We start from the raw sequence: 24,042 nt of genomic DNA, 5'->3' as shown, positions 1-24,042 counted from the left end.
CAAAACCATATTTGCTTGTATTGGCAGCAGTTCAAAGACATCAGACGCTTCTGAAAAGGTGGTAGTTGCCATTGCTTATCTTAAGATTGTTGAGCCAGATGAAACTTTCTTACTGGATTTGTATAAGGCTGCTCTACATTCTGAACACACTATACGCCCTGGGAGCTTTGTGTTGCAGTTATGGCGGTAAACATCACTGAAATCTTTACCTCTGAGATAGACATTAAATTCAATGCAATATCTTTCCACACTGCCAGTAAGATCGCGCCTGGATACATTTACACTGAGAGATGGAGGCTCTTTGTGCATGTTAATAATGCAGTTCAAAGAATCAGAAGACGCACACTCTCAGAACAAAGGCTCTATGTGCATACAGAGAATAACCCTATACAGACATTGCAACACAGTTAAACACTGCAGTCCATCTGACGAATACAATTTCATGCACTGGCATAGTGTTTCTGACTTGACCAGAAGATGGCCCTCCAGCAAAGAAGACACTGAAATGGACAGATGCAGCCCAGCAGAGATATTGTCCAACATCACTGATCACAGCAGTATACAAACTCAAGCTTTAGCTAGAAATCTAGATCTGCTGGTGTGATCCATTTCTTTTGCTGTTTTCAAGATAACACCATAATGTAGTTCATCTGGCTGTAGACGTGCTCACTCAATTACAGCCCTTATCACCCACATAGTGCCTCAGATCCAGTCCTGAGGAATAGTCCACTTTGGACTGTGAATCTCTATCAACTTTAACAGCTTACTGAGGGTCAGACGTAACAAGAAAAGATCTGCAATCTTGCACTTATGTAGAAGTACATCATACTAGGAACTTTCTTTGTTTTGTTGCTTATAGATAGCAGACAGCAAGCAGTATTTAAACAGCCACATCTTCAGATGATTCACATGACATCAAATCCGAGCTTAGTTTATGTGTTTGGACCTGCATGTTGAACTAGGGGAAACCATACAGAAAATTAAAAAAGGACTGCCCTTTTTTATGTTTTTATTTTGTTTTTACTCTTTTAGCTCTTTTATTAATTTTTTCTTCTCTATTTTATGTAACTCTTTTTATTATTTTAATATTTTAATTTCCTACTTGTGTTGTTTATGTGCATCCTGATTTGATGAGCAGCACTTTGGTCAACCCAAGTTGTTTTAAGACTGCTTTATAAATAAAACTTACTTACATACTTACTTTACGTGTTTAAGCCTTATGGAGATCATTGTATCCTTGGACTCTTACAGCTTCATAAATGCTTTGGAAAGGTTCAAGACCTTCCAGGACCAGTCAAGCACATCAACTTTGATAAAGATGTCAAGATGATTCTCTCAAATTGTGCATGTACTTAGAAATTCAATATTTTCCACCCGTTCCATATGGGAGGGTTTGGGGAAAAAATGACTGGCAAGTAGAGTCTTTGCTTGTATGCACCACTAGATGGGGTTATCCATAGCCTTACAAATGATTTACATTTACCCTGATGTCACTACACTGCCCTTGTGAATAACAGACAACTAATGACTGTCTCAACCCAAACTTCAGATCCTTTGGTTCAGACACTGATTATCCTACTCACAGGAAAGGTGGCTGTTTGGAGGTTTAGGAGCCCAACCTGTGCAAGTTACAATGGTACAGAGTCTGACCAACATGTTCTGAGAGATTTGGTGCAAAAACACTTTTCTGCTCTGCGCTCTAATAGGAAATGTGAGTTCAGCAAACACAACCTAGGAAGTGCCATTCTTCTGAAAAACTATGTCTCTCAGACCTGTCAAACAGCTGATATTACGTTTCCCTCTAAATAACTAAAGCAGGGATGATAATGTCAGGTCCTGGAGAGCTAAGTAGCACTGTGGAAAGTAGTGCTTTCCTTGTTCTACAACTGTGAATTCAACTGGTAACACTTCAGTATTAAGGGACATTGCAATGTACGTATAACACCATGATGCTTTATCAAAGTAGAAGATGATAACTAACCAGCTGGTGATTAACACATCATTAAGCAGTAGGGTGAATTAAGTATTTTTAGAGCACTTGTAATGCTCTGATTAGGACTTTTTTAGCCAGCAGCTGGTAATTAATCATTATTGCTAATTATCTACAATTTGCTTTCAAAAGTCAAAATTCTTTAACTAGGACAGATTGATATGTTCATATTATTTATTTATTATTATTATATGTATCATGTCTAATACATGTGACCAGAAATACAAAGAAATTGAAAATCTGTTTTTTCATTGGACTTGGATCAGTCTTGATTTGGTCTCAGTAAGGCTTACAAGTGGTCTGGAAAAATGCTTAACTAGCCCTAGTTACTGCTTAATACTGTATAATTGAGCAGCCAAATAATTGGCATAATGAGGTTTCATAAGGGTGTATTAATGGACACCTAAAATGTCATGACGTATAATAAACAAATGAACATGCTCTCAAAGAAGTTTAATTCACCCTAGTTATCCCTTAATAATGTAGTCTTCAGCAGTCAGTTATAATTAACGACTACAGGCTTGGTAACAAAAGCATGGCAAGTGCTCTGTAAATGCTTAATTTCCCCTGTTTACTGCTAAATAATATAATAATAAACAGGTAGTTCTTATTCAACTGATAACTTGGTAAGTCCTAGTAAGCACATTATAATGGCATTATTATGTCCCCATATACTAAAGTGTTACCATTCATGGACTCATGACAGCCTTGGGCATTAGTTGATGAGCTCACTCAGATGTAGTAAATTAGGCAGAAAGTTATACTCTATATTTTTGTGGCCTTCCTGGAGTCTGACACCACTGAATCAAGGTCTGTATTCAAATTTTTGCCCAACTTAGTTGTCTAAGTTCATTAAATAGCGGTTTGTTCCAACTGATATCAGTAAAGAGAGATCAACTTCACATACCACGACCTTTAGTTTGTTTATTGAGATGAGTTCTTTCGTTGTTTTACTTAAGCAAGGTGCTTGAAGAAAAAGTAGAAGACACTACCAGCATCACCTATGAGCAGTCATCTACGCCGCAACACAGACAATAAACACATTGCAAGCCTTCTATTAAACTGTAACTATGTTCCAACTAGTCCCTCTGATATCTTTTTATAGTCTTGCCTTACTTTGTAAGAATCAATTAGGTTAATTTTCAGATCCTCATCCAGCAGCTTAGTAGAGGCCAATTGTTAGTACAAGGTCTGGAGAGTCACTGGATTTCTTACTCTCAGGAATTGTCATCAGCTGAAACATTCTAAAGACAATTCTTCACTTGCCTAACTAGTCTTAACAAGTCAACGAAGGCAAAACAAGTTAAATAAGTTTTGAGGCTTTATACCTAGAAGGGCATTCAAACTTTGCCGTAATTTCTGTTGTAAGTGGTAATGAAATATATAGTAACTGTGCATTAACACTGAAGAACAAAATGCTTGCTGCAGAGGGCGTGTTTGCTTCTTCTCACTTCAAAAATCACCAAAATCAGGAGTGCTCAGACTTTTGCATATAAATGCACAATGTATATACTCTAAACATGTTTCTGTAATTCTGGCCCCAAGATGAAGCGCCTTGGTGGCCTGAGTGATGAGTGCAAAACTTTACTCCTACCCATGGAGTGTGAGTGTATAAACACTCACAAACACTCACACTGTCATACAAAAGTGAGCGATTTTGGAGCTTATCTATAAGAGTAAAGTCCAGGTGTATTTGAAAACACAAGGTTTGAGGTTAAACACATCACTGTTCTGCCCTCCTGCAAGGTCACCTGCACTGCTGCATGGCTGGACCAACAAAACTCTGCTGTAACGTCTCAATACTTGAGATAAAGGTGTTTTCTTTTTGAGCGATAAGGCTGTTTTTCCTTCAGCATATACGTCATTAATCTGACAGGGACGCAGACTGTACAAACCCCACAATTAGCCCTGAAATATCAGGCAGGCCAGACTGATGTAATGGCTTAACAAGTTGGAGAATACTTTACAAAACCTTGACACAAAATGCATTCACACATGATCATTTACACATCACCATTTACATGTCATCACAATTGTGGATTCATCTGGTTAATTTCTTAGCTACGGACTGTGATATCAGGTTGTTTCTTGTAGACAGTGAACCTACAATCAAGCAGAAACTGAACTGGTACTCTTCTACAGCACAAAAATGTATTTACAAGGACATGGCAACAATAAAAAAACAAACAAACAAAACCAGACAGCATGCAGCCCAGCTGCTGATATGACAAAAGAAAGGCCAGCTGTCACCTGTCAGCGTAGACGCATAGGGAGGGATCAGAGATGTAAGGAAACAGCCTATGGGGATATGGCTGGCTGTCAAAACCTCCGACATCATGGGAGTCATTATAACAATCATTACCATTGAGTACCCATGAACCTGGGCCTGCGTGGCCTTCAGCAGTGCTGTCCTGCAGCAGGAGCACTGATGACTATCAAGCAACTCAACAGAAACACAGTAACAATCAAAAGGTTTTGCAAGAAAAAAAGGACAGTTTTGCTATAATGGCCACAGCAGTTCTTAGCAAAGTATGCACACTGAACAAGTGAAAGTTTGATAAGAGCAACAAAACTAAAAATAAATACAGTACAGTTGAGAGACTCAACAATCAGTCAAATTAATTCAAAGACGTTTACTTGAGTCAATGAGAAGGAATGCCTTGTGTTGAGCATCAGACAATCATACATAACACTGTACACTGTAATCAGTCTCTCCTAACAGAACTGACTGTGCGTTTCTTCGTCAAGCTGAATAACTGCCTACCCAGTGCTGTTTGATGCTGTTGCTTCCTTCATCTGCCATCGGGTGCCCACTGCTCACCTGCCTTCTGGCACCAGTTTGACCACCAAGGAGCTTCCTGCTGTACAACACAGTGCAAACCTCTGACCCTTCAAATGATACTGCTGCTGCACATACTTGAACTATTTACTCATGGCCATTGCTTCACCTGCTTACCGCTTTTCTGTATTTTCATATTTTATACTAATAGTCAAACCTTATTCTCTGTTTTGCTATCTGGTGTCAACCAGAGAATGATGGGTTCCCCTTCTGCGTTTTTTTGGTTCCTCTCAAGGTATCTTCCTCCTGCTCTTAGGGAGTTTTTCCTTGCCACTGTTGCCACCGGCTTGATCAAGAGGGTAACTTTGGCTTCTTTTGTATTGCTGATGGCGTGATTCTCATTTTTAACAAATGCATAGCTGCACCCTTTATAATCACAGCCATTGCTGATGATAATGAAAGCATGATGTAATTTAACAGCATTTATTTTTTGCTCATACCTCGTTGAATAAAACTAATTGAAATGGTATCAGAAATGTAGATTCTAAACTTTCACTGATACCATAATTTATTCTAGGATATTTTATTGTGATCTGATTTTGATGAAAATGCACAGAAATGTCTTGTTTTACGGAACATTTTTTACATTTTTGCCATATTTTGTCATTCCTTAACATCCAGAATCAATATAAAATGTTGGAATAGTTGACTCAAATCTGTCGATACAGAATGTAAATTGCATACAAATGTAAAATTAAAAATGATATAATTACATTGCATTAACATAGCAAAATGAAAGCAAAAACTCTTGACTTTTGAGGCTTAATGCTCCACACATAGGTCATGTATGAACGGTATGAATGGTTATTATAGCATTGTTAACAGTTTATAATATGGACTGCATTGTCTTCTTCCACTTGTCCAGTCCCCTGTTTTATCTTGGATCCACTCATCCATCTCTCTTGCCTTTGGTCACTCTTGGTCTTTCACTCTGTCTTGTATCACACACTGTTATACAGATGACAATGAAGAATGTACTGGGTACAATAATTAGATTTATCCACACCTAGAGGTCAGGGGCGTGCACGCACACACATATGCACGCAACCATTGTGTGCATGCACCAGGGCACAGACACACAGAAACACACAAACAGAGAGTGGTCATGCTTTAATGATAAGTGCCTTTCATCCCCCCACAGCCCTGGCTTTGCTGCCTTTGGAGCAGTGATAAGCAAGTGCACATTGTTGGCTAGCCTTGCCTTGCCTGCCTCCCACACACACACCCTCACACAAGGGACAAGACTGCACACAAATGACTGGTTCACTGAAAAATTACATTTACACAACTCTCCCTTACCCCAAACATAGCAGATTGGGCAAGACATGCTTGGTGTTCAAAGTCTGCATATTTAATTTAGGCTGATATAACAGAAGTCTTGTTTGAAGTTACTTGCTTCCTCCTAGGACTGAGACAACTACTTGACGTCAATGATCAGAAATTAATGTAAAATGTAAAGTTGTTGCATTATTGTAGCATCCCGCTACCAGCTCACATGTCTGTGGAAATGCAGGAGGCATGGACATGCACAGAGGCCACATGCATAGGCTCACAGGTATACCAAACTTGCAGTAGGAGAGACTTTAAATCTTGTAAACAGTCAATACTAGTCTAGAATGCATGCATTTTATGTACTGGGCTATGGTGGTTTGTTAGTGTAGTTGTGTGACAACCTCGAACAGACACTGTATGGTGAGAGGTGACCTGCCCCGCCGTCCTGGCCGTTCACAAGGCAGTTATCCCCTGCTGCTGTGTTCAATAAAAGAACATTCACTTCAAGTGCTATATTTCCTGCGTCTTATTCTATGCTGATGCCACAATATTCAAGCGGCTTAGCCTTCAACCACCAGAAAAGAAAATGTGCTGTTGAACCGGAAGCAGCAGAACAGTCAGTAATCAGTAGCTTTCCATCCTTGCTGGTGTTCTGACAAACTGTACTACTCCCTGAGGGTGCTCTGTAAGTGATTTGTCAGAATGCCACACTGTTCTGTCCTGTCACATCCTTTCACAGTGTTTCCTATTTTGCAGCATTGTATTTTGAGCTAGTTCACCATTTGTATGTAGTTAGCTAGCTTGTGTATGCAACAATAGCCACCTAACTATGCACAACTAGTGAATTAGCTTACAATACAACTTATTTTGTAAGCATGCCATCCTGGAAGCCTGTTCATTATCTCTATTAATCTGTGTGTTAAAATGTTAAACCAGTTCAATGATGCTGCAACGTTAAGAGCTACAACAATAACCTATTATTTTCATTTTATCGTAATCGCTTGTCACATTTACAGGTTATTTTTGAGCCAATTAATTGATTATTTGTATAATATAAAAGTATAAATTATGAAATAGACATAATATTAATTAGTATACTAATATATATTATGAATAACAGAATGAAGTGCAAATCAAAAGAAGAAAACATGTCTTGGCCAGTCTCTGTTTAGGGAGAAATTCTGTCTGATTTTTAAAGTTTACCGTTCCAAACTCTCAAACGGCACAACCATCTCTCTCTCTCTCTCTCTCTCTCTCTCTCTCTCTCTCTCTCTCTCTCTTTCTCTCTCTCTTACTATACTCTGTCCCCACTTCTTTTTTTTCCTTCGCTGAGTCCTATTTTTTATTCTCCTCCTAAAAGGATTACAACACAATCTAACTCTTGAGACATGACTTGAAATTTTTAAACGTTTGAAGTGCAAAGCATTCGAGAGGCTGGAGAGAGCTCTTAATCCATCGATCGTGAAGGAACGCAACACAGAACCATCCCAGGAGCACCGAAGATCAAACCTGCACTTTAAAAGCAATCTTGTAACAGTCCAGCCACCCACCAGATGTGTTATCTATGGAGCCTACACATAGCAGACAGGTACAACTGATGTGCGCAAACCTTCCACCATCCTTTCCTGACACCAGTGAGTCACAGGGTTAGCAGGCCCCTCGGGGCTGCTGGGCTCCAGAGGGCAGCCCCCTGCAGCCAAGTTTAGCTGGCCATTATCACCTCCTCTCCTGCTGGAGATAGAAAACATGACAGGCAGCGGGTGCCTTCATTCTGAGCATTCCTCTACACATCCGTCCTCAACAAAGCTTGCTCCTGAAACTGAAAACAAGCCCCTTCACACTCAGAGACCGTGCATGCTGCACCTTCCAGGCTGCCACCTGTGAGTCGACACTAATCTGACAGATAGGTTGAAGTGCCTCCTTGTTTTTCTGCTTGAACAGACAGCGGTTAGGTAGTTTATTAGTTACATTTTATTATCTTCCACACATTTCACAGGCTGTGAAGTAAAATTCTCTTTCAGATTCCAATCCAGACACTGACAGAGAGATGTTCAGCAGCTTGACTTCAGTTCAAAGATAAAATGGGATTGAAGATTATAAATGACCCATGTTCAATGATTATACTTCATCTGATAAGAAAATGACACATAGAACTCTTATAGCTATTATATTAGTTCACAAAAAATTAGGATTTTTTATTGTTTTGCTAGAAATCCATAGTCACATGTGTCACCAAAAGCCTGAACTTCATGCAACAGGTGACAAATATAGGGGAATACAGATTTTTGTAATTGTGCGCATAATTAAATGGTCTAGATGTCATTCAGAGCGATTTGATCAGAAATGCATTCTATAGAAACTTACAGACTTATTCAAGCTGGTAGTAATAGGAACCAGACATCTGAAGAGTTTATTATGGAAAGTTATTAACGACATGGTTATAAACAACTGGTATAATTGCTTTATAACAGTTTTAAGAAAAGGTTGGCTTTTTACAATCCATTGATGGCGGAGACGTGAATGCAGTGTGTTGTGATGCAAAATAAAAATAATAATCCCCAAATCAAACTTCATTTTTCAGTTAATTAAGTAGAGTTTTACCATCATCAACATTACACAGAAAAGCTTGCAAGACATGTGTAGGTTCACTAGAGGTTTAGATAAATAGTTTAGTAAATAAATTAGATATCTCTGTAGACTTCTGGTTCCTATCACTGCCATTGTAAAGATAGCTGAGTTGGAAAGCTTCTTTCCAATGAATCACCTCTCACCAAACCACTCTGAATGACTTTGTTTACATCTCATTAAATTAATTATGCAGAAGTTTTGGGTTCCCCTTTAAGTGACATAAACTAACTTTTCAGTCATATTTTGATCGATTTGACAAACATCTTCAAATTTATTCTGAGGCAAACTCAGAGAACATAAAGAGCAGAGAGAAAAAAAATTCAGACACTGAAATTATGTAATTTAGTACAGGAGCAAGCCTTAAATCCCCCCAGCCCCCCGGGGAAATATTACATCTATATTATATACTCTACAATCGATAACATGAACAATAATCTGATGTTCAGTGTCTCATGTCTTGGTCTGGGTCCCCTGAATCATTCAGAACTTCTGCCACTTTCCATGTTAATTTCATGTTCCTGAGAGTAGATCTGCAGGATATGGCAACACATTTTCACAATACACAACACTTGGGCAAAATAAGCTACACCACTTAGGAAAAAACACACCACATTTTAATGAAGCATGCACTACTGACAATACCAACTACAGGTGTGCCAACATAAGTAATAAAAAAAAGTAATTACATATTTTTGATAAACTATATTAAAATTTCAAAACTCCTTACTTTCTGTCTTTCATAGAAACCACTTTTAATCATCAAAACTAGGGACCTATATGCATTCTCTATATTTTTCATTGCATTTATTGCTTAAAAGTCTGTTGCACTTCTTTACGAACTCATTATTTTGTAAGCTTTTGTTAAAAAAAAATGAAATGTTTTATTGCAGTGTGCAGTGTTTAGTTTACAATTAGAGCAGATTTTCTTTAATATCTGTATAATTAACTGCTAAGATGTAAGCAAATTCATTCAGAGTGCTTCAATGTGGAATGCTTCGTGGTAGAGAAACTTGACAGGTGACAGGAACCAGACGTCTGAAGAGTTTACTGCCTCATAGAAAGTCATTAAATATTTATGAATACTCTCCCTGACGGCTCAGACGTTAAGATAGTCATGAGACGAGGTTTCGCCTTAAAGCTATTTTTAATATGTATTCATGGCACAGGGATAACTTTACAGTGTTGTAAGGCAAAATAATCCCCAAAGAAAAATGTTCAATTTTTTAACTTTTACCATCATCAGCATTACATCCAAAAATGTAGAAGGGGTTCACTGGTGGTTCTGCAGAGTAAATAAAGCTGATATATTTATGCTGTAGAAATCACTAGTAAAGAAATCAGTAAATATTTCTAAAGTGAACCATTTCACAGCCAAACACTCTTTGTTTACATCTCGACAGCTAAATTATGCAGAAATTGTGAAACATTGGTGGAATTCCCGCTTTAAAAATCGTATCGAGCCGGAAAAATACGCCCATATCGCGATAGCAATATATCGTCACACCTCCCAGCCCCTAAATGACAATAACTCCACCAACTACTTACACTGTGAAGTGATAGACGAAGCATTTCCAGCCTGAAGGTCTTTCCAAAAAGTTATACACGCGTCCTTGGAAGTAGGCTCGAGTGAGGACGGGCCGGGTGGTGCTGTAAACGGACATGCGGTGGCCATAATAGCCCCCGCCGTACAGGTGAGATGCTCGACGCTGGGTGCTAACCGTTCCCGCGGGGGGGAAACCATCCGGGGAGAGCCGGGTACCGTCCAGAGGAGCCGGGCTTCGGGCCAGCGACGAGCTTTTCTTCCTGCTCGACTTTCCGGGTGGGATATCTGACATCTCCAGTCCTGGCTGCGTTTTCCCTCGAGGTTCACCAGCCGCAGACACTCGGACAGTCCAGGTGTTGGTCGCATTTTGAGCGGGAGTGGTCATACTTTCAGCTTAGCAGTGGAGCTTAGCTTAGCTTAGCTTCTCATCGGAGAGGGAGCGCGCGCCAGCCTAGCTACGTTAACCTACTTGGCAAAAGATTTTTTTTCCCCTAAAAAGTTTCAAGAGTCACCTTCTGCGCTTTAATGACAGACTAAATAGTGAATTTTTGTCCTCTAGTCAACATTTTCAGAGACCAACTTAGCCTATTTGACCGGACCATGGAGGCATAATATAGACTACATGTCTGTCAAGTCGACTTCACTCTGTGTTGTCACAACTGACAGCCGGTCGCCTGTTCAAATCTAACTGTCTGTGGCACCGTTGCCTTTTTCTCCACCCGTATTCAGTAGCCCCGCCTCCTGCGTTAATAGCATGCCGTCCCTTGAGCTAGGATTGGCTAGAAGCATTTGAAAGGCGGGCTGCTTATGAGTAGGTACCCCTACAAATGGCATCTATACGCTAATAGCCAATCCTAGCCCAGGAGGCCGGTTCACGGAATACGGGTGGTAAAATAAAACATCTCCACATAATAGTAACTCAGCTAGGTTATGGACAGATTAAAACCGACATCTGTCATGCATTTACAGTCTCAGTCATCATTTTTTAATCAGTAATAAATTAAATATAAGTGCACATTTCATGCTGCATAGCAAATGTAGCCTACACTAAAACATGGCCAAAACTGTTTTCTAAAACCTTTGCACTCTGTGTTGAATGATATGCATTACCTGTTGCTGACTATATGAGCCATATAGGTGAATCTCATTGCCGCTGATATAACCTTCCACATTTTAAATGTATCGCCTTGCACTGGGGGGTGGGTGAAAGTGTAAACTCCTTCTGGATGACCTTGAATTCCCGCTGGCTCATCCTTGGACATTAGGGGAAGCATTGATTCGCAGAGCAATGAGTTTTTACTGAAGTCATGTGGCACCCAAGTGGTGACAGATCCTGTTGTCAGGCAGATATTACGATAGGCAGACGGAGATGCAGACAGAGATCATCTGAACTGAGAGAGTAATACTTAGTCCTGCACACTGGATTAGGTCCATGAAGGTCAACTCATGTTCGTTTCCCTCATGATTTCATGCTGTGAAAAAGAGTTTTTAATGGCAGGAAGTAGAGATGACACGATAGCACTTTTTAATTTCTGGTTTAGACTTTTCCCTCTAAACACCTGTGAGGCTTTAAATGAGATGTACTTCACCTCTGAAGACCCAACCTGTGTAGTTTAGTGCATTTTTCATGTGCCCATGCTGTTTGGAACTCGCAGCAGCTGTTTACTATGTACAGTTATCACCTGTTAACTATGTACAATTATATATAGGACAGCGGGTTCATTTTCTTGTAACGTTTTAAAGTTTCTTTGGTGTAAAAGGCATGTAGCTGGCATGGGTCTAAAAATAACAAAGTTGCAACTTGTTTCCTGCAGATAAAAAAAAACTTAGAGGAAGCTGGATGCACAACTGCAGGTAAAACAAATAAACAACAGCAACTCAAAAAGTGCACCTCCTGCTCATATCTGCATTCATATCTGTTTAGAATGCATTAGAATGCATCTGCTCATTCTGAATAATGCAGCCTATTCGTATTTGTTTGTGCCTCTACAGCATACACAACTCAGTATGGCCTACAAACTTCAAATGCATAAAAAAATCTAAATAACTGCACTTTTTTTATCATTCTACAGTTCTCAAGTTGGGCAAAAAGCCTCTGCTTTTCTTTAATGTAAATTGCTGAAAACAGTTGCAAGCACAGAAACGTGTCACATCAATTAATTTCATATGGTACATGCACATTTTAGGCAAAACAAAAAAAACTAAAATAGACAAGCAGTCTAAATAGTGAATGTGACACTGTCGGGTGATTAACAATATGATGTATATTAGGCAACCTATTGATTTGCAAGGCTATTATTATACATACATTTTGCAGGAACCCTGCCCTTATATTTAGTGCTATGCTGACTCATAAATGTTGCATAAAACGTGTCAAAATAGTGTATCAGACCCAACTACAAACTTTGGAAATTTGGTAACTTACTGAACTAATTTCAGCATCAAAACATGTTGTTTTGGACAATGGCTGTCTTTGTATGCATTTCTCCCAAAAGGTGAGTTTATAGAGATGGGCGCCTTCTTTTTTAAACACTGTAGCAACATGTTGTACTACTGATACTCCTAGGCAGCAGCACAGTCTGTCCCTATTTGGGAACATCAGTTTTAAGCTCATACAGTAACATAAAGGGCACAGGAAAGCCAAAATTTGACGCCCTTATATTAGTTAACAGAAGTTAAAGGACAATTCAAAGGACAATGGAAAACTGAAATTTTGAAGTAGTATGTAAAAACTGTTAATACTTCAAAACATACCGTTCACTCCTTTGCCTGTACACTCCATATCTGGAGCCTAAGTGGCAAAAAAGGACCACTTTGGATTCATTGTTTTTATGGTATCACCAGTGTTTTTACATATATCCGCCTATTTAGCCCAGAGCAGTTTAGCCCTGCCCATTCACATTGAAGTAATACAGAGCATTTAACTCTATCATCCTTCCAATCTTAAAACCAACAGGTTACAGATGTGCCACCGAACAAAAGCTGTTGAAATGTTTCACTTCATTTAAATGCCCCTTATTAGTCCCACAACAGGGACATTTCATCTCCGCATTTTAACCCATCCTTGCAGTGAAAAACCACATACACACTAGTGAAAGCACGCACACTAGGGGGCAGTGAGCACACTTGCCCGGAGTGGTGGGCAGCCCTATCCACAACACCCAGGGAGCATTTAGGGTTAGCTGCTTTGCTCAAAGGCACTTCAGTCATTTACTGTTGGCTCAGGGCATCGAACTGGCGACCTTCTGGTCACAGGGCTGGTTCCCTAACCTCCAGCCCATGACATAGATGCACTAATGTTTACTCAAGCAAATACCCAAACCCAAGTTGGTTTCATGCTTCTTTCACATGAGAAGATTAAGAGACTTGATTTACAAAAGGGAAAACACAGGAGTTTCCAAAACTGGAGTTTTAAAAAATTTTAAAAATTAAATATATTTAGAAAATTGGGCTTCTAAAGCCCACGCAAAACTTGATAGACTATCAAAACTGTCCCCATCAGATAAACAGCATTTAAGCTTTCATCTTTGACAGACAGGAGAAAATTAAGCTGCAATTTTGCTTCAGATCTGAAAACATCCTTCCACTGTGAGAAGGCAGCTCAGCACTATGAGTCTGAAAGGATGTGCAGCTGTCAAGAAGAGCTTACTAAGAAAATAAATAGACAAAACTGAGAAAAATTGCAGTTGAACACTGAAACTGGATATCTGAGATGTGGAGCAAGACAGCTCAGACCTCAACATCGTTGAATGTGCTTGGGATTATTTAAATAGTGAGAAGCAACCAGCTTCTAAGAATGAACTTTGGATATGTAGAAAAATATCCCTACAGATTTATTTGAAAAACTGCAAGCAAGTCTCCCCCAAAAAATGGAAGCTGTAATGAGGCAGTGACTGGACACATGAAATACCAGTAATTATTAAATGTGAGATAATATTTGGTTGTTAAGGCTTCAGTGTAATTTTCTGTTTATACGTTGAAAAATGAATTTGCAGTTGATGCTCATTTTGACTGGAAATTAAATAAATGACAGGGTGCTTTTGCACAGTACTGTACCCAAACAGTCATGATAAGTGGACCTCAAAGGGAAAAATACAGGAAAAAATCATTCAGATGGACTGTTTCCAAAAAAATACATTATAATTTCAACTTCAATATATCATAAAAACCACCCTGGACATGTTACAGAATCAGATCTGATTTATTCTTTTTTCCCATATCTGTTCCAGTATGTCTGCTGTTATCAGCCCCTGACTGACAGCAGGTATCATATTTTTGCCTTGTCTAATAGAGGGCATTGTTGTGCCAAGTAATGGACTCATTCACTCATAACAAATATGCAGAGGCAGATATTTATATGCGATAAAATAAGGGCAGCACAGAAGCATATTCATCCTGTGTAGCAGATTACTTTGCTGAGGTTTTATGAGTATGCTTCCAGCTACAGTGTTGCTTTCAGAGGGAAGACTGGAGCAAGCAAAGGCTGAGGTTTGAGACTTACAGCTTTTTTGTCAAGGCCGATTTCAAACACCTTCACGTACTGAAAACACATAGGAGTGAGCTGTGAGGTTTGGGGGGGGCATTCATCTTGCATTTAGACAAGAAAAGATTAAGGTGTTAGGATTCCTTTGTGTTCCAGCTGGAAACAGATACAATATGTATGAAGGGAGGGAACCCATCCAGCAGACATGAATTTCTAGTGCCCTAAAAACACATATGAATGATCAATGGTATACATGCATGTCTTATTATACATGTTAACCCCTTAAAATCCCTGCCTCAGGCTTATTAATCGAGGCCTACAAGGACTGAGTTATTCTTAAATTAGAAGGACATAATAGATGTTTGGCCCCGTCACGAGGTTAAATGACTGTCTTACCTAACTGAACTGAAGGTAACTAGAATTCATTTCTAGAGACTGTATAGACTTAAAATAGCATAGGTGAGACAGGTGACAAAGCTGGGTGAGTCAGTGCTTATGTAAAGTGTCTCCTGGTTAAATCCTGTTAGTTTTAGTGTTCGTTTGTGGCCTAGATTGGCTGCTGTGTCTTACAATGTACAGCAGAGTGCAGCATTACAGCAAATTAGTCTTGACCTCTCTTCTCTCTCTGAATAAATGGGGAAAAGAGGAGGGGGGGGACACAAATTTGACCTCATGTAAACTTAAGTCTGACAGAGATACTTCTATTCACATCCCTTTGGCTTCACTGGATTATGTGCCGTTAGCCAAATGAGTAATTTTGCGTCAGCTACTGAGAATCCAGCCAAAGTGGATTTTGAATACTCATTGAGATTAGAGAGCATTTCAGACCATACATTGTAACTATTGTTACAGCTCTGACATTAATATTTTATGATGAGGATAAAATGCATTGTTAGTGTTAAATATTTATCCTTTTAAAGAGAATCCCTGGTTATTTCATAGAGAATCATGTGCTGTGCAAAATTTATGGAATATTCACATATGTTGAAGATTTCATGCCTGATGTTTTATTGAGGCTTCAAGGCCAAAAGCCAGGTTAATATATATATATATATATATATATATATATATATATATATATACACATACATACATAAAAAAATATATATATATATATATATATATATATATTTATATATATATATATATATATATATATATATATATATATATATATATATATATATATATATATAAGACAACAGCAATTCCGTAATAACCAACCAAAATCTCTGAGGAATGTTTTTTTAACACCTTGTTGAAAGTATGCCACAAAGAATTAAGGCAGTTCTGAAGGCAAAAGGGGGTCCAACCTTTTACTAGCAAGGTGTACCTAATAAAGTGGCCAGTAAGTGTATATAGTAACTGCGTTAACATTTGAAGAACAAAATGCTTGCTGCAGAGGGCGTGTTTTCTTCTTCTCACTTCAAAAATCACCAAAATATGTAATCTGGTCAGGAGTGCTCAGACTTTTGCATATAAATGCACAATGTATATACTCATGTTTCTGTAATTCTGGCCCCAAGATGAAGCGCCTTGGTGGCCTGAGTGATGAGTGCAAAACTTTACTCCTACCCATGGAGTGTGAGTGTATAAACACTCACACTGTCATACAAAAGTGAGCGATTTTGGAGCTTATCTATAAGAGTAAAGTCCAGGTGTATTTGAAAACACAAGGTTTGAGGTTAAACACATCACTGTTCTGCCCTCCTGCAAGGTCACCTGCACTGCTGCATGGCTGGACCAAGAAAACTCTACTGTAAAGTCTCAATACTTGAGATAAAGCTGTTTTCTTTTTGAGCGATAAGGCTGTTTTTCCTTCAGCATATACGTCATTAATCATTTACACATCTTCATTTACATGTCATCACAATTGTGGATTCATCTGGTTAATTTCTTTGCTATGGACTGTGATATCAGGTTGTTTCTTGTAGACAGTGAACCTACAATCAAGCAGAACAGAAAATATATACCATCACCAGAAATGTGCCACATCCATGAGTGAAATCAATTAGTTTCAACACCACAGGCCTCACCTGGCAACACTTCCGATGCAGCATCATTACATTGAAACAAATTGTCTTAATGACCTCATTTCACAAACATTTCCCTGAACAAGATACTCTCGCTTATGAGTGCTTTGACTTTTCTTCAAACGTTATTTATAATCAGCACTTTTTCCTACTTTTTTGACCGTGAAGACCAAAGAGAAATAACCCTAGCTGTAGAGAAAGGGATGCAATTCCCAGTGGCCATCAAATGCGATTCCAACACAGCCTGTAGTCCGTAATTAGACCCATCTGCTACTACTCTTTTACATGAGAGGAATTAGTAACTCCTCAACAAAGGCCTGTAATTGAGACAGAATGAGATATGGGTGTAAATGGAAGAATGCTTATATGCAATAAACACATCTGTGTGCATCTCGCAAGCGATGATCATTATCGGCTTGTTGGGTTACGTGATGGTGCGGATATAAGATTTCTTGCAATGGGAAGAAAAGGCAGTGTCACCTTGCATGTTCTTGCAAAAATTGTACAAACTCTCACCTAATAGAGTTGACTTTGTGCAGCACCTCACACCCACCTGGTTATGAAACTAAACTTCTATTCCACAGGCCTGATACATAGTGTGCTCTCACCAGACACCGCTATGAGTAACCTTGAGATATGAGATGAACCCTCACATCAGAGGGGTGTTGGTAAAGCTTTTTGCTATTTGAAATGACCTCCGAAGGAATAGCTTAGCTACTTTTCTCAGTACCTTGTGGAAGCATCTAAAGTCAAATTTTCAGTAGCTTGACAAACACATTCTTCTCAGTTTGAACATCCAACTAGACGTGAAACTGGAACTGAAACAGAAGAGTCTGAGTGCATTACACACACTAAAGCTTGTAATATGTATATAAAGGTGTTCAGCAACACCTTTGTTTGTTGCATTGCCTCTATATTACAACACACTGAATGTAAAATAAAACAAGAACTATGAAGTTTTCATTTACATCAGTTCCTGAGTAACTTATAAGATTATAGGCCTTTTTATACACAGTTCCTCCATTTCAGGGAACCATAAATATTTGGACAGCCGGCTGCTTCCTTTTTTCCTTTATTAGCTGTTTGGCACTGTGTGAAATACAGTGTAAAAACATAAAATCAGGCAAATCGATAGTCATGATGTTATCTGAAGTTGATTTAAGAATATTACAAAATAATTCAAACTTTTTAAAGATATCTGTACTTCTAAGTCATTTTATGCAGTGAAGTGATCTTATTCCATTGGCTGACCATGTTGTAGATTTTAAGCTTGAAACATTATATTAGATCTATTAAAGGTGATTTTACTCTCCAATATATCATTTATTTTGGTGCATAACAAAAGATCTAGAGTTCTAGATATGTCGATATCTTATAAATATTTATATAAAGCCCATTGCCCATATGTAGTTAATAATAGAATAGTAGAAAACTTGTGGGATGAACTGAAAAGTCCACAGGCATGGTCCTCGAAACCTGAAGGATCTGGAGAGGTTCTGAATGGAGGGATGATCTCAGCTCCCTTGTTCTCCAGTCTCATTAAACATAATAGGAGAAGACTCAGAGCTGGTTTCTTTGCAAAGGGAGGCTGCAGAAATGATTAAATGAAAGAGTGACAACAATTGTGCATTGTGTTTAAGAAGAACATTACATCACTGTGTTTCAAATAAAAGTTAGATTTTTGTTAACATTTTGAATAAAAGATCAAAAGGCTAAGCAATAATGAATGTTTTTTTAAGGTAATTTTGCTCATGTTTACCTGGGGTGTCAGTATTTGTGGAAGACACTAAATAATTTTTTTTTGCATAACAAAATGTCTAGAGTTGGTTCTAATGTAGCATTTGCATCTGATGTTTATTCTTGTTGCTTTCCACATTAGAAAGAAGAGTCAGTGCCAGTAAAGCAGACCACCATGAGACTGGAAAAATGAATAAATCAATGAAAGTAGGAGCCAAAATATTACGTTTAGGGCATTGTTTAGAAGCAGGAGCACAATGGCAGGTTTAGCTAAAGCAAGCAAGCAGACAGACAACAGAAGACCACAGTAGATGAGAGCAGGGTACAAACACATTTTTGTTTTTGAATAATATTTTTATATAAGTATATGTACTTACCAAACACTTCATTAGGAACACTTCTTTTTCTACACTCATTGTCCATTTTATCAACTCCACTTATCATATAGGTGCACTTTGTAGTTCTACAATTACAGACTGTAGTCCATCTGTTTCTCTCTATACTTTGCTAGCCCCTTTTCATCCTGCCATACAATGGTCAGGACCCAGCATGTACGATTTGAATGGTGGATCATTCTCAGCACTGTAGTGACAGTGGTGCTGCTGGAGCATTTAAACACGTCAATGTCACTGCTGGAATGAGAATAGACCAACAACCAGGGATATATCCATCCAAAAGTGTCCTGTGACCACTGATGAAGGACTAGAGGATGACCAACACAATCTGTGCAGCAGCGGATAAGCTATCATCTCTGACTTTTACATCTACAAGGTCGATCAACAAAGTAGGTGTCTCTAACAGAGTGGACAGGGAAAGGCCACAGTGTTTAAAAACTCTAGCAGCACTGTGTCTGATCCACTTGTGCCAGTGCAAAACACACTAACATACCCCCTCCATATCAGTGTTAATGCAGTGCTGAGAATGATCAACCATCTAAATAATGTGGGGGGCTAACAAAATATGCAGAACCACAAATGGACTACAGTCTGTAAATGTAAAACTACACCTATACAGTAAGGGGAAATGACATAATGGACAATGAGTGTAGATACATGTAGGTGTTCCTAATAAAGTGATCAGTGACTGTATGTACAATGTAAGGGGCAACAGGCACTTTCAAATTATGTCAAAAGCTTGAAAAAATTCAAAAGAATTCAGCGGGAAGTTGCAGGACAGCAAATGTTACAACCAACTCTAAAGGTTAGAGTAACCACAACAGACTGAAGGGTTAGTTGTGTACTATATTTTAGAAGAAAATTCTGTGCTTCTTGTTCGCTACATTTTCCAAAAGGCTTGTTATGTTCGGTATAACGATTGATTTATTTATTAATTTTACTGTCTATCTTCTTATTTACGCATTTTTAAAATCGGGCAATTGTATTGAGGCACCAACCAAAGGGCAAATCGGCACCCTACTGGATGTGAAGCAGGGGAGTGAGGGGAGCGGGGAGGCGGTGGGCAGCAAACCTGTGATTGGCTGTTTTCACGGCTTACAGGTCCCAGAAGTGAGCACATGGGAAAAATGAGGAAAAATATACAGATGAGGCAGTGGAATCGGCAGAAAGTGGCAGAATCAGTCGAATCAGCTCTTAATACAGACAACAAGTCTGAAAAAACTGCATCCAGGGCCTCAATCCTGGAGTGGGTTATAGGGATAGTCAAGAGAATTCACAGTGTTTTGATGCCAGTTATTGTGAGCTAATGAATAAACTCACAGAAAAAGAGCACTCACACTGTAAATGTTACAGCCAAATGTATGAAGTGATACAGCCCCTGGACTGTAACTGAGACTCGTACAGTAGATACACATTAGAAGTTGTCTTCATTTCCTGTTACACCTTAAACAGTGTGGGGGTTACGTTCCGTCTCCTGTATGGACGTTACTTCAGTGCATTGAGTCAATACAGGTAAGACAAATGCACCATAAATATGATTCATGCTTTTGCCCACAGTGGGTTTATATAATAGGTTCAGGTTTTTTTCTGTGTTGTTTTCCCTCATCCTTTGGACATCAGCTGTTTGATTTAGCATCTTAATTTTGGGTCCGACCGCTGTGGCAGTAACCTGTGTGTCACGATAATCCCCTCCAAGTCTTCCATGTGCTTGTGTTTACCTCCCAGTCTTGTCCATGTGCTATTTGTTTTGATTCTTTCCTAGTCCTGCCCCCTTGCTTCCAGGCCCCGCCCTTGATGTTACCACCTGTTTTCCACCTGTGTCCTGTTGTCCCTTGTTTTCCCTGTTGTATTTAAGCCCTGTGTTTTTCCTAGTGGTTTGTGGGTCTTTGTATTGTTTGCATTGTGTTTGGTGTTACCTCTGCTAGCCTCTGTTGTATTTTCTGTTCTCCGTTATTTGTTTACCCTGTGTTTTCTTGGTGTTATGTCTGCCCACTGTTCTCTTTGTCTTGGCTCGTTGACCTTGGACTGTTGTGACCTCGACACTGGATTTGCCCCCAATAAATCTTGCTTTTCTCCGCATATGCGTCCGTCTCCTCGTTGCTCCGTGTTACACTGTGTTTTTTTTTGTTTCAATAATTATAAGGTTTTACATTTGTACATCTTTAAATTTGAAAGTTTCATTTTGTACATTCAAGCTGTCTGATTTTAACTTAGTTTTGTTCTCTGTTTAGAAGTTGTCTGGTGAGCGTAACATGCTGCAGTGTTGGTTGCTATTGTTTTGTGTCAGGGGAATTGTTAACATATGGAAGGTGATGACTGCACTGATGTTACAAACAGCCTATAGCCTGATGTTATTACATTGCATGATCTTAGCATGTTTTGTGTGTGTAATTCAAGTCCCGCTTCAACCCTGGCCTTACTTGGATTACTAGTACTTTTAATTAAGTAGAGAGTAGAGGACTTGTGCACTTCTGCTACCTCTGACGTCTATGATAGAACCAGCTCAGTTGTCTTTATTGAAGTGATTGACAACAGTGGCAGGAGCATGAGTGCTGAAGTGTATAGAATCTTCTCAGAAGTTGTCAGGCCTAACCACAAGCCTGACAACTCAACAGAAAGAGTGTTACTTTGCTGCAGGGTGATGACCCGAAACATACAGCTAAACCCACTGTAGAGTTGTGTAGGATCAGAAAGTGGAATGTTCTTTACTGGCAAACTTGAACACTACTAAGCAAACATACAGCAGCAAAAAAACCCTCAAGATGAGCATTACAGACCTGGCAAAACACTAGTTCTGATGTCTAATGATGTATATACTGCAAATGATAATTTTCCAAATGCTTATGGTCCCCTGAAATGGGATTCATATTACGCTGCATGTTCAACACTATGCTCTTGAATTAAGGCTATTAGTTATTACTACCATCATTATTATTAACTATACACGAATGGAAAATAATTAAACTACCAACTAAAAGTTTGTGATCATGTAATATTAATAAATGTTGTTATTTTACTCATTAATAACTTGTCATGACTCTGTGTAGATTAAAATATTACAAGCTAGACTCTAGAAATGTATTGTATAATACACACAACATTTACGAAGTAGCTCACAAGAGATTTAAAACATGGTACTACTAACTGGAATGTCTAGGTGGTTATCAGTGTTACTTTTTAATGGGTGGATGCCATTGCTACGCTGCAGGTGAATAAGGCAGAGTGATATGTAAAGACGTTCATTCAAAGTACCATTACAGAAATTCTCTAGCACAACAGGAGATGGGAATCCTTGTAAGTTGTAAACCAATCATATCTGTCCCTGCTGTCTGTGAAGCTGAGTCTTATGGCTTCTCTCAAAATCAAGATTTATCACTGCTATTGTGATAGACCAAAACATGAATGGTTACAAACTATTGCCGTTTAGTCCTGCATATACTTGCCCTACGAAGACGTGTTACTGCTGCTGTACCTAACCTTAATAGCATTTAGAGCTGCTTTTAGATATTTTTTCTGGGTTACTGTCTACTGTCTGCTACAAGCTGTGGTGTTGCATGAACATATCTGTTATTCTCTGGAGACTATAAAAGTGAATCTAAAACAGTGGGCACAGTTTGGATGTTTGCTGGCTTGACTTTTAGTTAAATGTGTGCTACTGTCTTGCTTCAGCTCATTTATCTTGTACATAATGATGGACATTGCTATCAGTAATGCTGGTGAATAAACTCACTTTAGCTATATAAGTTTAATCTTGAAGAATCATTAGTTTGGATTGTCATTACGGTATTCATGATGGAAAACATCAACTATCTTACCATTTTTATCTTTTGTTGGCCACACCGTTTCCATTAAGTCATGTAAAAAACAACATGTTTTCTGAGATGCTGGCACGTGCCACCCTGACTGTTACAACATTATCTGCTGCTATCTTCTTCTTCTTCTTCGTTCGGCTGCTCCCTTTAGGGGTCGCCACATCGTATCAATTGCCTCCATCTTGCCCTATCCACTGCCTCCTCTACTTTTACACCAACCATCTCCATGTCCACCTTCACTACATCCATAAACCTTCTCTGAGGTCTACCTCTTCTCCTTCTACTCAGCAGCTCCATCTCCAACATTCTTTGACCAATATATCCACTATTCTTCCTCAACACATGTCCAAACCATCTCAACCTGGCCTCTCTGGCTTTATCTCCAAACTGCTCCACCTTCACTGTCCCACTGATTTGCTCATTTCTAATCTTGTCCATCCTTGTCACTCCCAACGAAAATCTCAGCATCTTCATCTCCGCCCCCTCCAGCTCAGCCTCCTGTCTTTTAGACAGAACCACAGTCTCCAAACCATACATCATAGCAGGACGCACTACGGTCTTGTAAACCTTCCCTTTCATTCTTGCTGCTATCCTTCTGTCAAACATCAGCCCTGACACCCGTCTCCACCCACTCCATCCTGCCTGCACCCTCTTCTTCACCTCTTTTCTACACTGTCCATTGCTCTGGATGGTTGACCCAAGATATTTGAAGTCATCCACCTTTACAACCTCTACTCCTTGCATCTTCACCTTTCCACCTGCCTCCCTCTCATTCACACACCTGTATTCCGTCTTGTCTCTACTGACCTTCATTCCTCTCCTCTCCAGTGCAAACCTCCACCTCTCCACATTCTCTTCCACCTGCTCTCTACTCTCACCACAGCTTATAATGTCATCTGCAAACATCATGGTCTATGGAGCCTCCTGTCTTACCTCATCTGTCAACCTTTCCATCACCATTGCAAACAAGAAGGGGCTCAAAGCTGATCCCTGATGTAACCCTACCTTCACCTTGAAACCATTTGTCACTCCAACTGCACACCTCACCACTGTCTCACTATCCTCATACATGTCCTGCACCACCCTAACATACTTTTCAGCTACACCTGACTTCCTCATACTGTACCACAGTTCCTCTCTTGGCACCCTATCATATGCCTTCTCTAGATCCACAGAGACACAATGTAGCTCCTTCTGACCTTCTCTGTACTTCACTTCCAGCACTCTCAACACAAAAAATTGCATCTGTGGTACTCTTTCTGGGCATGAAACCAAACTGCTGCTCACTGATCTGAACCTCTCGCCTTAGC

General features: G+C 39.2%; 1 protein-coding gene across 2 annotated transcripts in view; it reads right to left on the bottom strand.

Moving 5' to 3' along the window:
- The window catches only part of kcnq1.1 (potassium voltage-gated channel, KQT-like subfamily, member 1.1), a 54,772-nt gene extending 43,826 nt beyond the window's left edge, over positions 1-10,946 (bottom strand). For both annotated transcript variants that reach the window (XM_017716419.1, XM_017716420.1), the window contains exon 1: positions 10,275-10,946. In XM_017716419.1, coding sequence (XP_017571908.1) covers positions 10,275-10,657 — 383 coding nt within the window. In that variant the 5' untranslated portion in view covers positions 10,658-10,946. The remainder of the gene's footprint in view (positions 1-10,274) is intronic.
- Between the last annotated feature and the right edge of the window lie 13,096 nt (positions 10,947-24,042).

This window comes from Pygocentrus nattereri, chromosome 25, assembly GCF_015220715.1.
Source record: "Pygocentrus nattereri isolate fPygNat1 chromosome 25, fPygNat1.pri, whole genome shotgun sequence".
NCBI classification, from domain to species: domain Eukaryota; kingdom Metazoa; phylum Chordata; class Actinopteri; order Characiformes; family Serrasalmidae; genus Pygocentrus; species Pygocentrus nattereri.
This window is presented reverse-complemented; position numbering and strand designations above follow the sequence as displayed.